This window comes from Equus caballus, chromosome 11 (genome assembly GCF_041296265.1).
Source record: "Equus caballus isolate H_3958 breed thoroughbred chromosome 11, TB-T2T, whole genome shotgun sequence".
NCBI lineage: Eukaryota > Metazoa > Chordata > Mammalia > Perissodactyla > Equidae > Equus > Equus caballus.
Window position 1 is genome coordinate 45,936,656 of NC_091694.1, and position 16,721 is coordinate 45,953,376.

The 16,721-nt window shown below is 46.8% G+C and overlaps 1 protein-coding gene across 6 annotated transcripts in view; it reads right to left on the reverse strand.

Moving 5' to 3' along the window:
- Nucleotides 1-16,721, reverse strand: part of SMG6 (SMG6 nonsense mediated mRNA decay factor) — a 213,023-nt gene that overhangs the window by 108,337 nt on the left and 87,965 nt on the right. For all 6 annotated transcript variants that reach the window (XM_001504355.6, XM_070227863.1, XM_005597656.4 and 3 more), the window contains 2 exons: nucleotides 9,669-9,785; nucleotides 7,710-7,878 (listed from right to left, as the gene is read on the reverse strand). In XM_001504355.6, coding sequence (XP_001504405.2) covers nucleotides 7,710-7,878; nucleotides 9,669-9,785 — 286 coding nt within the window. The remainder of the gene's footprint in view (nucleotides 1-7,709; nucleotides 7,879-9,668; nucleotides 9,786-16,721) is intronic.

Here is a 16,721-nt window from a genome sequence, read left to right on the forward strand (position 1 = left end):
GGTGTGAGATATGTGAGGTAAGTTATAACACAACAATCTATGTCCTTCTTAGAACTCAGAAAGACAGATCTGCCAGTTTTATGGGGAAGAGGTAGGAACCTTTCTGCAAGCTCTATCCGGGGCGGGACGGAGGGAGGGAGATAGTACGGAGAGTGGAGTGCTAAGGCCAGACCAGGGCTCAGGCCATCCTTCTGGCAAGTCTAAGGAGGACTGAGCCCTCACACACCCCTTCATATTTTTACTGGGGGAACAGACTGACTGGTGATTAATATCAAGTACAATGACCCCATGTTACAAGCCTGCAGGGGCCTGTGGAGGTGGCCATTTCCTGTGTAATACCAGCTTGTTTAAACACTAACATTCAAACTCCACAGCTGCAGAACAAACCCGGAAAGAGTTGAGTGAGAAGAAGCCCTGCATTGTGTTTCGGAGTTATGGAAGATCAGAGAAGTAGTACAGATGGGAAACGAGCTGGGTCTTTTGGTTCCTGGTGTGAGGAACTCTGGAAATAGAGCCAAGATGGCACAGAAACTAGGCACAAGGAAGCTGAAAAAGAGAAAGCCCATGGACTACAAATACAAAGGAGAAAGACAAAAGGCCAGAACAAGAGAAATGCTTCTAAGATATGCAAATATCCTCTTTTAAAAACTTGTTTGCCTATGGACCATTATACTCTAGCCCGTACCTCTCCACATAGGGTTTAATGGCCAACATAAGACCATTGCAGCCCTGGAGAACTTTCCATCCACTGGAGAAAACTACAGGTGGTAAGCATCTAATAGCAGAAATGGACCCGAATCCAACAAGTCTGGTAGCTAAAAGAACAGTACCTGGGCTTAAAACTGCTTAGTAATAAGCCTCTTGGAAAGTCAAGATGTCACGCCAACTGTCTTTTCAGTGAGCTGAAGACCTGGTTCTGGTTATCAGTACTAGGTAGCTAGACAGGCCCTGGGATGGGGTGGAGATGGGGAAAATCTATGCAGCTTTCTCTCTGAGATTTAGGAACTAAAGTGTATCTTCCAGATGCCACCATGATACAAAGAGGAGACAAAGGTGTCAGAGACCACTGTTCTAGGAGTTAAGGCATGGGCAGCAAGATACCATCCTCCAAGAATAACAGCTGTTTATTAGATGACCATGAAAGAATACAACACTCAGTTAAAGATGATCCCTTCTGCCTTTCTAGTTTATATAAACAAGTCAACTTGGGCCCTTCTGCTCAATAGGGCAAATGAAATTCTGAAGCTCAATCACGCTGCACTACTCCAACAACATAAACTTCTCTATGTTCTAAGCAGTGCAGCTGGAGCCCTATGGCCAACCACAGGTCACGGTAACCTCATTCCAGGACTTCTCAAGTACTGGCACACCTCTACTGTTGCCTCCCTCAACCTCTATCTAGGTCAGTGTCTTATTTGATTTCAGTTCTCCCAAGCTATATTCACAAGTATAGCCTCTGCTGCATCACCGTGGTGTGTTAAACCCATCAGCATTGTGTGTTTGGGAAAGAGCAGCCCCCAGGGACCTTGACATCTCCACTGCATGAGTGGAGCCCTCAGCGGCCTCCCTGGTGCGGATTCTCACGGTTCCTGCCTCTCTAAATTTTTAGCTGTAACCACTCCAACACGTCTTCTTAGTTTAGCACACATTGGACCCAAATAACCTCAGCCCAGAGCTGGAAAGTACTCTCCCTGGGGTCAGCTGCTGTACCCTGCTGGGGTCAGACTGGAGCCTTAGGCCAACACCCCTTCCTCTCACAAGGAGTCCTGTGGGAGGAGTGGCGAGAGGACAGAGGCTCCTGCCGTGGGAGAGATCACGTGTGCTCCACACTCAGCACTTGGAGGAAGAGGAACCCCCTGGTGCCAGGCTGTAGTGCTGACGCCCCAACCCGGAGCCAGGGAGACTGGGTGGGGAGCCAGGGTAGCAAAGGGGCTTCCCACAGTCACCACCACTTCCTTCAGGGAAGTGCTGATGGACTATTACTTAGTGACCTCCTAAAATGCCCTTTTGGGAAGACGTATTAAGCGTCCTTGAAGGGGTGCTGATTAGACTTGGGATTAGTTCTTATTTCAGAGCTGCCCTATGAGGGTAAGTGAACAAGCTGTTTTTTAACTCAAGAATTTCTATCTCGTCTACAGGGTCAGCACATGTAGGTTCCCTGAGGAAATTAGCTTACTGCATGCTCCCTACATACCCCTATGTTTCCCTATGTGACAATACCTCAGAGGGCTCCCTACAAGCATTTTCCAGCATGCTCTGTAGACTGTACAAGACAAGCCATGGAAAAGCAGCAAGTCCAGGAATTTCTGGAGTTTTTTGATTTTTTTTTAACAGTACTCCAATCCAACAGTGTGATAAATGCATCCGAGCTACAATTAGGAAGATATATAGCATCAGAATGCGAAGGTCTGGGCAGCCTGGTGAAACGCGGGCTCTCTAGAGCCCCAGCTATGTTTCCCATTATGTAACCCTGGTCATGGGCAGACAGCCAGACTCCAAATGAAAAAGAGACTCTGGCTTGGCACTGGTTCTATTTTCCTATCCTCATTCGGGGTCAGCGCAGTGTCATACAGCTGCAGAGAAAGCTCTGGGGATTAAACCTGGGAAAGCCTCCAAGACCAGGACCTGGGTTCAAGTACCAGCTGAAAGCAATAAACCAACTGCCACAGCTGGGCTAGGTTTGGATGTTCTCAAAGTCCCCTGACTCTTTCACTTACTGAGAACTAGAGATCAAGATGAGGGAAGATTTGGCTTCAGCAGAGACTATGAAATGAGGTAGGTTGTCCCACTGCCCTGGCCTTGCCAAAGGTCCTGAGATGCAAGGGGTCATCATGCTTAGGCTCATGGACGCCTGTTGCTCTGCTCCTCTCCATCACCTAACAGTTACAACTTTCCTCATGCTCATGTGGTAAAGTGGGGAGTAGCTGCCTCTCCATTCTAACAAGGAGCCTGGCGCAGAAACTGTGCTCCCATTCTTCCCTCCACCCCCTACAAGTAGACGGCCCCTCCAAACACTGTGGTCTGTTCTAAATAGACTAAAGCACTCTACACTGTCTTTTATAGTGGCCCAAGACAACTTTCCACACCCTGCTACAATCCTCTGTACTGAAATTTCCTGGGATATACAGCCATCCTATTACAACTCCTAACAGGTACAAATGGGAAGTCAACCTACTTACATGCTGACTGCAGCACACATACCCACTAAGTGCCACTGTGTGGGAAGGCACAAATGGCTCTGAAATCCTGCCCTTATCACTTGGCAGTGTCAATAATGTTCTGTCATCATCATCCTAAGTGTTCCATATGTACCTAAGTGTCTATTGCCTAGGAAAAGTAGATATGACCAGAAAGAAGAGGAACATGGGCAAAGAGGAGAGAACCAAGGAGACTAATAATGAGCTTTGGAATTTCCCTGGGTAAGTGGAGGATGCTTCAAAATGATTCTCTAACTGTACAAGGAAAGACAGTAACAAAATCAAACACCAGGAGGGAAAGAGGGAGCAAGATTAAATAAGGGTCTAAAAGTGTCAGGGAGACAATTTGGGAGTGGGGGTTTCTGGAGGAGAAGGAAATTGAAATGTAGGCTATCTGGTCCCCTTATCTTAGCATCAATGAAGAATTTGTCTTCGTAGACAACAAATGCAGGCCAAGACCAATGAAAGCATGCAAAAGGAGAGGTGTTAAGTGGAAGCCATTTCCTTCCTACTCTCTTAAGAGCTTTCCTAAATCCTCCAAAAGGAAGATCAGCACAAGGACCTTAAGACTGTCAGAGAGATTACTGTTCTGACATCTACAGAACTATCTGGAGTATGTTATTCCCTGTGGCCTTAAAAGAAAAGGCCCCACAGTATGGAAGATCAGTGGGCATAAGATGCAACTTTGAAACCTACAGAACCACCATATCTTGCCAATCTCTCAACCATAGTATTCACTCAGTGAGTGTTAGGCAGCTATATGAGAAACTAGACAGCAGGAAGGTAAATTCTTATTCCACTTTTCCAGTGCTTGGATCTCAAGGCTATGAGGCGGGACTACCCTCAGTGGTGGTCAGGTTAGGTTTGCTCTGTCCAACAGTGGCACTAGACCTCAAATTACCATGCCTTATGGCCAGGCCCTAGGACTGCAAATCCCCTCCTTTATGCTTAAACTTGCATTCCAAAGACAACCAGCTGTTGATCTGACTGCAGAGAGAGAGAGAGAGAGTGCAAAAGGGGACTCTATTCTCTATTTCACCAACTTCTCTAGCCTAGACTAGGTTCAACAGAGAGTAAGTGGTGCCTGCAGCTACAGAAACTTGTTTATAGGGCAATCAGATTCAATATATTATTTGGCCAGATTTGTTCTCCCTGTGAAGAAAAGTCTGAAAGGACTAAGCAAATTTGATTCAAGCATCCCAACCCCCTCTCCCTCTCTGTAGCCTTGGAGGTGAAGTTCAGCTGGGGATGGCTGTAGTTTGGACCACGTGCCCAGCTGCAGATTGAGCCCTTGCCCAAAGATGGGCAGCAGCTCGCATAAGCCGGCAACGGGCCATTTGCTGCAGCATCCAAAGAGAAAACAGACTCAGCACCTCAAGCAAATGAGGCCCAGCACTTCCTGTGTGAGTGTTCCATTTCCTCAGCCAAACAAAAGCCAAAGGGAGCAAACGAGGGAGGAGGGATGAAGGGAGACAGGCCACAGAAGAGAGTTAACAGGCCTGACAGCCCAGGATACCAGTGAACAGGGGCTGGGTGGACCATATCTCAGGGACCTGTGGTAGTGAGGTGACCCAGGGAAGGCCCAAGCTCCAGGGACAGATGGTCTGCCTCCTCACCCCCCACGAGGAAGGGAGAAACACTCAGTGACCCCTGTGCATGCTCAGAAGCAGTGGCTTCAGATACTTGCAGAGCTGAGTCCTTCCTTGTCAGTTTCTTTCCAAGACTGGAAATTGCCTAGTCGGCAGTATAGATTAACAGCCTGAAAAGTTTGAAGCTGTACACATTAACTCTTTGGGGAACACTGCTGGGAAATAGCTGTTCCCTCGCCAGCAGATCTGTCCGTTCCTTTGTGTGGCCCCAGCTGCCCAGTTCAGGGCTCAACCCTGGCTCACAAGACCTCAGCCTAGAGTGCACTCTGGAAACCTAGGAGGGGTCACAGGAAGGATGCAGAGAACTGTTTGATGCTGGGAGCATCACCCACATGGTTAGAGAGCTAGAGCTAGGAGGGTGTGAGGAGAGAGGGTTGAACAGTCCAGGGGTGCTTCTTGGGGTGAGGAACAAGAAAGAAATTTGAGGAAGGAGTGAGACTACGCAGTCCACAACGAAAGATCAATAACTGGTGGTCAGAAATCTCTGCTGCAGCCTTGCCTCTGTGGGTCATCCATGAGTCCAGGAGACTGATATGGCTGGCCCCCAGCCCAGAAAAGCACCCCTACCCACTCCCTAGAAGTGCTGTTGGCAGGAGCCTATGTCTCCATATTCTATCATCCAGTATCTTCCCCCTCCCAGAGAAGAGCACTGGAGAAGAAAGATGAGATGCTGGGCATGGATGCCTGTTCTCAAATACACATATATACACCCACTACAGAGCCTGAAGGAGTTCTGAGTGTACTACACCTGCCAGAGATGACAATATAGAAAATGGAGGAGAGAAACAGTGTGGGGGCGGGGGGGGGGGGGGGGGAGAAAGGGGGAGGGAAAGGAGAAATAGAGAGAGAGGCAGAAAAAGAGAGTGACAGAGAAACCGAGAGAGGTAGAGATAGGAAGAGAGACAGAAAGGGAGAGGTGGGGAGAGAGAGATGGACAGTCAATAGAGATGACCAAGGATAGGTGCCTATATGCACATACATTAAGACACTATTGTACAAACATGAACACACACAGTGACACTAACACAGAGAAGAATGAGAAACATGGGAATATGGATAGAGATCAGAAGTCAGCAAACTTTTTCTGTAATGGACTAGACAATAATTATCTCAAGCTTTGCAGACCATACGGTCTCTGTCGCAACTACTCAACTCTGCTGTTGCAGTGTGAAAGCAGCCATAGACAAAGTGTAAACAAATAAGCATGGCTGTGTTCCAATACAACTTTACAGACACCGAAATTTGACTTTCATATAATTTTCACGAGTCATGAAATACTACTCGTTTGATTTTTTTTTTCAAGCATTTAAAAATGTAAACCATTCTTAGCTCATGGGCCACAGTTTGTTGACCCTTGATACAGACACACACAAACACAAACAGCACAGGCAGACAAACAGAGGGAGGCAGAGATAGACAGAGGCAGGCAGGCAGAGACAAGCCAAAACAGGCAGAGACAGGCAGGAGGGACAGGAAGAGGCAGGCAGGCAGGCAGGCAGACAGAAGTGAGACAGGCAGAGGCAGACAGATACAGGCAGACCTACTACACAGAAACCCTCCCCCTCCAACAGAGAGACCCAGACTGACACAGAGAGACACAGTCATGGACAAATATGGACACAGGCAATCTTGGACACAGACTTTCAGGAACATATAAAAACACACATTCCCATAGGACACAGTTGCACACAGAGAGACACGGACAGGACCAAAGCAGACATGGACTGACACGGACCCAAAATCAGACACAGAAAGACATGGATATGGACACGAAGACATAGAGACACAGACACACAATGAAACAGACCTGTCATGGGGCACATGAACTCTGCAAAGAGACCCACACACCCAAAAATAGAGACACAGACACAGATATGGACACAACATGGACACATACAGGCACAGACATGGACAGGTACACCAAAAGACCCTTGGACAGACAAACCCCCAGAGAGAGCACACACAGACCCTTACACTCAGACACAGACACTCAGACATACATAGACAACCAGACCCAAAGAGGCACATACAGAGATACAACCCACACACAGACATGGATATAAGAAACGGCCATACATGGTTGCACAACAATGTGAATGTAACATGCCACTGAACTGTATACTTAAAAATGGTTAAGATGGCAAATTTTACCATAATTTACAAAAAGAAAGAAAAAAGTCATACGAACACACAAACAGATCTACATAAACACACTCAGGCAGACACACATACTCCCCAAACCAACACACCCCATACATCTGACACATGCTCTGACAGATATCACACTGACAAACAAAGACCAGGAGATGGGGGCAGGGTGCGATGAGGAGACAGGGAACGCGGTGAATGGAACACAGAGGTGCATGCACTCACCCCTCCTACATACTATAATGTCGTGAGAGGAAGGCAAGGAGACAGAGTGCATAAAACAGCACAAGCAGCAGCAAGAGATAGCCTGAAAGATGCATGGAGATAAACTAAAAGGGAGAGAGAGACAAAGTCTCACACACATCAACACACACTCAGACTCAAGATGCAGCTGCAGAGACAGTGAGTATGAACAATATGAAGTGAGAATGAGACAGCAAGAGCAAGGACAAACAAAACAGAGCAAAGAAGTGAGACAAAAAGAGGGACTGAGAGAGGAGGAATATAGATCAGAGAATAGGTAAAAATAGCCTAAAACATCAGGGAACAACGAAAGTGTTCAAGGAAGGGAAAAAACCAAAGTTAAAATGAGGAGGAAAGAGAGAAACAAGTGGGCTGTGGGTGGCAGAAATGAAGAAGAAGACTGGGAGGGGAGCTGTGGGAACATGGGTGGGCCAAGGCCAGCAGTACTGAAGGAATGAGTAGACTGGCTCACCGTGAGGGCAGATCCAGGGATGTGGGTGGAGGATTCCAGGTGTCTGGGTAGCCGAGCATCCAGTCTGACCAGACTTTCACACTGGGAAGCAGTTCCTTCAGGTCCGGGACGAAGGAAGAGACCTTGATGTCATCTTGGTCATCCTCATCCTCAGGAGAGGACAGCTGAGCTGCAGAGGCAAAGGGTGAGAACTGCCTATGTCTGCTGTGGCCTCCGAGTGAGGCCTGGGGCGCTGGGACGGCAGCAAGCTCTTAGGGAAGGGAGACCAAGTCCACAGGAAAGCTGGGCCCAGAAGTGAAGGACAAGTGCCAGCACCTAAGAGGATTCTGAAAAGCAGGACAAAGAGAGAACAAGTGCACTGGGTCTGCCCCTGCAGACAGCTATTTATGCTCTACCTGTGGCCTGGCTGAAGTCGCTAATCTGGCCTTTAGCCCCTCACTTCTAGCTTTCCTTCAGCATAGTACTGAATGGCACCAGAGTTCCTGCCAAACTGCATAACCTGAATTTGATCATGAGGAAATGTCAGAGAAACCCAAATTGTGTGACATTCTACAAAGTAAATGGCCTGTATACTTCAAAAATGTCAAGGTCAGGGGCCGGCCTGGTGGCGCAGTGGTTAAGTGCACACGTTCTGCTTAGGTGGCCCAGGGTTCCCCGGTTTGAATCCCGGGTGCAGACATGATCGCTTGGCAAGCCACGCTGTGGTAGGCGTCCCACATATAAAGTAGAGGAAGATGGGCACGGATGTTAGCTCAGGGCCAGTCTTCCTCAGCAAAAAGAGGAGGATTGGCAGCAGTTAGCTCAGGGCTAATCTTCCTCAAAAAAACAAAAAAAAGTCAAGGTCATGAAGGACAAAAAAAGATTGAGAAACCATTTCAGACTGAAGGAGACTAAAGAGACATGACATCTAAATGCAACATGTGATCCTGGGGTGGATTTAGACCAGAAAAAAATTTTTTTAGGACAATTGGTAGAAACTGAATAAAGTCTATAGATTCACTACCAGTACTCTATCAATGTTGGTTTCCTGATTTTGACAACTGTACTGTCATGTAAGAGAATGTCCTTGTTATTAGGAAATACACAGTCAAGTATTTGGGGGTAAAGGGCTACCACATCCACAACTTACAATCAAGTGGTTCAGAAGAAAATACTAATAAGCGTTAAGTATATGTGTGTGTATGGAAAGAGAGAGAACTCAAAGCAAATATGGTCAAATGTTAACAACAGGGGAATCCGGGTGAAGCGTATGTAAGAGTTCTTTGTATTATTCTTGCAACTTCTCTATAAACTTGAAATTGTTTCAAAACAAAAAGTTACCTCCTCCCTCCCTCAAACAAAAGGTAGACCCAGCGGCTGGAGGCATTCACAAAGCTGATGTGGCGGGGGAACAACAGAAAGGCCTCACTATTCACCAGTACTGATCCAGGAGCTGAAAGAAAGGTACAACCTTCAGCCCTGCCTTACATGGCTCAGCAATTAGGCTAGGAATTCCAGGGACAACCTTAAAGGATACAGGACACTGTTCAACCCAAGGGCTAAAAGATAGCCCCTGCTCTGGTCCAGGGAGTCTCCCAAGATGGCTGGTCCACAGTGCTCACAGTACTCACCAGGTACCAGACAAAGAGGGACACAAAGAGGGGGAAAACCCAAACATCAATTATGAACAAAAGGGAAAACTCACTTTTCTGGTTTTTTAAAGTTGCAGGAACACACAGCAGCTCATAGGTACAGTGAAAATCCTAACTACTAAAGGAGAAAGCAGGGGCACAGAAGTAATCAGACTGCAAAAGGAGGTAGGACTAGTTAGTGGGCAAAAGGAAGAGGGGATGTTGGGAAGAGGAAGAATGGAGAATAGAAGGAGAAGACACTGGGAAAGCAGTGTGGCATTCTGAGCTTGTCTGTACAGGGCTCAGGCAGCTGGAAAGCCCACCAGCCTAGGGCCCCTCATCTGCTTACCTTTGGCAGACTCCTTAAGTAAGCAGGTGCAGCGCCGCACCAGGAGAGCAAACATGGCCAAACCCAGGGATGCGGCTTGCTCCTGGATCACCGAGCGACACTCCTCTGAGAAGCAGTCTAAGAAGAGGCAAATGAAACTCCATTAGTAACCTGGGGGCCAAGGGCCACACCTCCCTCCCTTACCAGGTGCACATCCTTGGTCATGTCACTGAGCTCCTCTTCCTCATCTAAGACTGAGGGTAGTAATATTCCCTCTCTCAAAGAGTAGTTGTGAGGCCAAATAAAACAATGCACATGGAGTATTTACCACAATGCCTGGCATATGGATAAGTACTTAATAACATTATGTAAGGATCAATTGTGTAAATTCTGCATCACATCACTTGCCCAGCACCAGTTATCCCAAGGTGGGCAGTTTCAGCCAGAGCTGCAGGCTCTCTACCTTTAGTTGGCTACTGATAATGTCAGATTATAGTTACAGAAACTCATATTCAATTAACTCAGTCTCTCTAATGTATAGAGAGCAGGAGTACAATTACCAATTAAGATCAGAAAAATACAAATGCAAAAGTTATCCTCTTGAATCACCAACTTTTGGTTCCATCATTACCTCCTTCCTCTATGTTCCTCCTCCTAAAAGAATACACACAACACTTAAAATTAACCTATCTTCACTGAATGACTTACTTTATATAAGAGAGTGCATGGCACATAATAAGCACTTAATCAGTGTTAGTGTTTATTTTCACAAATTCTTTCCCCTAAGGCTAACAAATAAATCTGGCTCCCAATACTAGCACCCTTTACCCCTCACTTTTTCAGCCTAGCTAACTTCCTTCTGGCTGCAAGTCAGTGAAAGGAGCCACCTCAGTGGTAGCCAGAGCTGTTATTTTGTGGGAGCTACATACACATTTCCAAACTGCTGCCTGTACTACTCCCTGTAAGTGGCCCTCCCTGACAGCCACTTCATCCAGACTTGAGAGGAATTGGTGACAAACAAAAGGCAGCAGTCCAACCTGCAGCCTCAGAAAAAGAGACACCCAATACACACAGGAGATGGAATCAGGGGCCAGGCTCACTAGCTCTGGCAGCAGCGAATCTGTTAATTCCCTGTATAATACAGGAGAATTCTCAGAATCTCCAAGTGTTAAAAGGATAATTAGCCACTTGTTTGATCTCTGTCCCTGCCTGCATTTTAACCTCAATAGCCAAGGGGGAGCCCTCTCTCCTCATTAACAGTAGTCTTGTCAATGAGGCCTAATTGAAGTCTTTATTCCAGGAGATGCTACACAACCACAGTTATTCCTAACCGTCTTTGCCACCAGAGCAAACATGACTGGAGTCTACAAAGCCAGCCCTAAAGCACTTTAGAAAGCCATGGGAGTGAGAAGCAGCAGGCTGCTGCTCAGAAGGGTCCCAACATTGGAATAGCATCAATGCAGCAATTCTTCTATTGTGGCTTTCCCACCATCCTTCCAGATGCCTACTGGTCCCAAATGTCACCCTCTAACTTCCTAAGTCAACTGTGGCAGGCAGTAAGGAAGTGGTAACAATCCATGGGATTAGAATAGATCACCACTCTCATTCTTCTTCTGGTAAGGCCCTAAATCTCTGTTAGAGAGACAGAAAATAGGCATCCAGGAACGAAGAGCAGGGAGGATGGAAAGTAGGGAAGGGGGATATACATAAGCCATCCTAAGAAAAGTTGCCAACTTCTCCCCTCCACCCCTTAGTATCGGCAGTAGCACTGTCTGTACCACCCCAGCTCAGCCCCAGGCCCTGCCAAGCACCGCCAGCAGCCTGCCTCTAATTAGCAACTCTGGAATGGAGGAGTAAGTCCAGAACAGATGAAGCTGGAGAGGACAAGTGGAGGCCACATCCTGGTAACTGACACACTGAGTACACATTTAGTGTCCCCCTCATCAACCGGGGATCTTAGGCAGAAGTTACCTGAACACAGAAGGCCCTTAAAAGGGATGAAGGGGGGTGATTTAGCTTCAAGAGACAGGTATTTCAAGAAGCCCAAGACTATAATAAGACACTCTCATTAGCCTGAATAATGGTATGATGGGACAAATGGAGATTACTTTCACCAAGCCCATTTCTAATTTCATACAAACGGCAATCTCAGGCTAGACTATCTCTCAGAGTTTAAAGTGGGGACTAGGGCTCAAGGGGAAGAATGAACTGCTTAAGAACAATGTCACCTATAGTCTCTGGGCAGTCCAGGTGGGTTCCTTTTTAAGTGTCCTACAATAAGATCTAGGGACCACGTAGGGTAGCAATAATAGGAGCCTCTTTCCTGTAGGTCTGGAAGGGCTCAACTACTTCTCAGAGCAGCAGCTGAAAGGAAGCTTCATGAGTGCTCTGTTCTTGGCCGTGGTTTTGTCATCTCAATCCTTTATACCTCCCCTACCCCACCCCACCTTAAGAAGGGTCTGATACAGCACTCCCTGCTGGGCACCTGGTCCAACTGATGGGGAGGTACAAACCAGTAGGCTTTTCTGCTCTGATCAAGCAGGTAGTGATATCACAGCTCTCTGTGGGTCAGAATGCCTGGGTTTCAGTCAGCCCTGTGACTGACCACTTCATATGGAGTACTTTCTGGAAGGCCTGCCCTTCTCCAAGGCTCAATGGTACCACAAGCACAAACTGAGCATCTACAGTGTGCTCAACCCTGTGCTGGGTTATTGTGGAAAACACAGCTACAAATAAAACAGGGGCTCTGCAACCTTAGGACACTTCAGTCAGGTGAAAAAAAATAAATAGTTATTTACCCAAATAATCACGGCAACTTGGACCCAGGGCCTTCAGTGAGAAATATGTTAAGTTATATGGTATCTTCAGGAGATGCTCTTTGCCTCACTTAGGCTTCTGTGGGCTACAAGCCTTAAGATGCTACTCCTTGAGAAATATTCGCTCTTATACAAGTAGGAAAACAGCATCCAGATTCCCAGAGTCCACCCACTTAAGGACTAGACCTAGGAAGCCAGCCCTAGTCTGATGAAAGGCCATATATATCCCTAGAGTTGGGCTGGGCCAGGCCAACAAGTGATGTGGGGTGGGGAAGGAAAAGCATTGTTTGCCTTGGTGTTTGTCTGGGTTCCTCTGGCTTTGTGTCAGGTAGCAGGAGCCTGACATGAGCTGAGGAACTCATTAACAGTGTGAAACAGCCTTTCCCCTTCTTTCCAAAAGCAGGCTTTGCTCAAGGGTTTAGGGGGATGGTTTTGGCTAAGAAAGTCAGACGGAAATACTTCTTACCAAGAAAGTCACCTAAGGTTTGAACTTGGTTCTGCCCTTTCCCACATGCTTTCAAATGGACAGGTGACCACAGCTCCCACTATTCCTCTTGCCAAATACCTGCTCAGGCAGAAATACTCTTCTCCCTCCTATGTAACAGGGAGACTTTCTCATTTTTCTGAGAACATATTCATGGAAAACATAAACCAACTGTCGTCAAAGTTGTATGAAATCAGGAAATGGAGCGGCCGGGAGAAGGCTGCCATGTGGCCGGATGTTATGTATTTCTAATTAGTGCTATACATCTTTCAACAGCAAGTGTCCTTCTGCTGGGAAACACAACACACTGCCCTTGTTATTGTAACTGTCAGAGAAGTGCTTAAACAGATAATCTCCAGGAAAAGTGATAAACACGTCCCCTCTCCCACCAGTGTGTGTGCGACGGTGCTGCCAAAGCAAAGCTGTGCTTGACGGCTCCAGGATGGCAAAGCATCCTCCTGCAGGAAATGGGATGGAGGCAGGAGGGGTAGAGAGGGAAGAGGAGGGGAGGAAAGACAGGCCCACCTGCCTGGACCCTCTAGGACTAGCCAAGGCACAGTGGTTCAGAACCATCACTTCTGATAACTCCTGGGTCAGGAGAGATTTGGAGGAAACCAGTTATCAGTAGGGATGAGGTTTGGCTAGTCACAGAAAAGTCTGGCAGTAATGGAACAAGCAGAGTTCCCCTGGTGCACACAGCCAGCTTTCTGGCAAGAGGATGAGAAGAGTAATGAAGGGAAGACAGAGGATGGATGACACATAAGTCTGATACCCTGACAGCAGCAGAAGGGATTCAGAGGGCCTTGGGATGCACTAGCCACTCCAGCAGAGAGAATCAAATATTTGCTTGGCTGCTTCAATAATAGCTGGAGAAAAATGCAGGCAAGACCACTTATTCACTGATCCTCCCCTCCGCGCTGCCACCCCCTCCTCCCCCCACCCTTCCCATAGAGAGGAAATGAATGGTCAGTCACCTCCAAACTAACACCACCTGGAGGCGATTTGTTGGCTCTTATCTTTCAGACATAAGACTGCTTTTCTCATGAGTCAGTCACCAGTCAGACGCAGGGCTGGCACAGTTCCTGAGCAGCCCACCAAAACCTCCTTTGTCTACAGGAAGTGGGCAGTGAGCACATCTTTCAACTGCTGCCGTTTGAGCCACAGAGTTCCCTATGGCAGTCGTTGGCTGAAGAGGAGGTGGAGGAGGCAGTCATATACAGGAACCAGACAAAATCTCAGAGCAAAAGCAGAGATGTTCATGCCATCAGGGCATCATTTTATTCCCTGAAGAGTAGAATGAATGAGTCAGAAGAATCAGGCACCAAAACACCCAAGCAAATTACTAGTGCACAATGGCAGAACACAGGCTGACGGGGTGGAAGGCAAACCTGGACAGGGTACGGCGAGACAAGACAGAGGAATGTGGAAGGTAACGCTAAGGGCCCTTACTGTTATGCCTGCTGCTCCCTTTAGATTTTATAGGATTGTAAAACTCTGACTTCTTTCAGTGGGTAGATGTGGGGGCAAAGGAAATCTCAACCTTTTAACAAAGCGAATTCTGTCATTAATTCCAAAAATATTTATTTGGGTGCCCAATTGTGGAGGATATAAAAGAAAATAGGATCCTGTCCATGAGAAGGTGATAATCTAATGACGAAGACAAGAAGAATATATAGATACCCAAATAACTACTGTTTAAGACAATGTAATTCGTGCCATAAAGAAGATGGAAATAAGATGCTTTCTGTCACCAGAGGGTAAGGAAATCATTTCCAGCTAGTGTATACCAGAGGAGGTTTCATGGAAGAGAGCACTTCTGAGCAGGGCCACAAAAGATAAACAAAGATGGAACCAGCAGGATGAAGGAGGGACTGTGCGTATTAAGGAGGCATGCAGGTAGAGACACATCAGGCATGTTCCCAGATGCCAAGCACTGTACTTGGCCTGCTGTGTAACAGGGACCACAAAGCACAGGACCCGTGATGCCACAGGAGGAACACAGACTTGACTTGATAGGCAGAGAGGAAGGTACTTGCTAAAGGTTTCTGAATGAAGCAGAGGGGACTATTTTATAAAGAACAATCTAGTTAAGGGGCTGGCCCCGTGGCCGAGTGGTTAAGTTCGCGCGCTCCACTGCAGGCGGCCCAGTGTTTCATTGGTTCGAATCCTGGGCGCGGACATGGCACTGCTCATCAAACCACACTGAGGCAGCGTGCCATATGCCACAACTGGAAGGACCCACGACGAAGAATGTACAACTATGTACCAGGGGGGCTTTGGGGAGAAAAAGGAAAAAATAAAATCTTAAAAAAAAAAAAAAAAACAATCTAGTTAAAGCATTTAAGACACACTAAGGTAGCTGGAAAAAGATAACAGGAAGGTAGACCAGTTGGGAAGCTAAGAGGGCATGAACTTGTTTGAATTAAGGGAAAGTATATGCAGAACACTTCATAAACTTTATAATGCCAAATAAAAGTAATATTTTTCTTGCAAGAGAAGTGGAAGAGGGATTGGAAAGAAGTGCACAGAAGTGAGAAATGCTACAGAAAGAAAATCAAGAGAAAGTGGAGATGATGTAGGGGAGAGAAGGGATGAACTGGAACGGTCAGGCAACTGCACTGATAATCTCGGCAGGCTTGAGAGGACCCTGAGACCTCAAGAAGGATAACACCCACCAAACGAGATTCAGGAAAGGGGCAGAAATTTGGGATTGCAGAACACCTGGAGAGAGGAAGGTATGCATCAAGGAGTCCCCAGACTCCCGCCCACCTGGCTCTAGGCCAGTCCAGTCTTTCCAGAACAAAGACACTTCAGGGGGTCAGAAATACTTGAGGAAGACCTTGCATAAGGAGGCCTGGGAAGTCTGAACTGGCTCTCCCTGTGGAAGCCATTAGATATTCAGCACTTCATTTGTTTCCAATTCTTGTATGAGTGCAGCTCCAGGCTGTGGGGTGAGAGGCTCCTCTCTGACGTAATCAGGAAGCAGCTGCAAAATTAAGGAATCCCTCATGACATCATAAAAAGGGTCGATGGTTTACTGGGGAAAGTATAAAAATTAATTACATATTCCCACATGACTCCCTTCCCCTAAATCTGTACACACCCCCTCCCCACTCCCACACATTCTCTCATCAGCAACATCCAGAAGCCACCTCACCAAAGAGGGTACAAAGGGCAAACAAAACCCAGGAAGAGAAAATTCTTCGATGCACCCACCGTCTGCCCCACACATTTGGAACTTAACAAGTGATACCTTGTCCCAGAATTTTTATACATTTAACAGGTTTCCCCAACAAAATTTAAGCCCCTTGAGGACAAGAGCTATGTCAAGACTTCACATCCTTGAAAATTAGCACCATGAAGGAGTTCAAGAAACATGTGCTGCTCATAACAGCAGGCACACTTGCCTCTGTCATTTGTGGATGCTAACCATAAACGACATGATTCCACTGTGATATACGAGACCTATGTTAGGCATAGAGCATTTATATACATTAAGGCAAAGCTTTACAAAAGATTTGTACAGGAGGTATTATTCTCCCTTTCTGAGAGTTGAGGAAACAGGCTCAGAAAAGTTAAATGACTTGCCCAGGGTTGCCAAGCCAGTAAGTGTCAAAGCTGGGACTGGAATTCAAGTCTGTCTGCTCTTGTACCCACACAGTTTCCACACTTGGTTTTCAAATGCCTGCGATTCAAGCTTCAAACTCCAACTGTTCCTCTCTCCTTTGCTATGGAGATGAAAACCTCTGAGTACTCCAACCACAGTTCAGCACA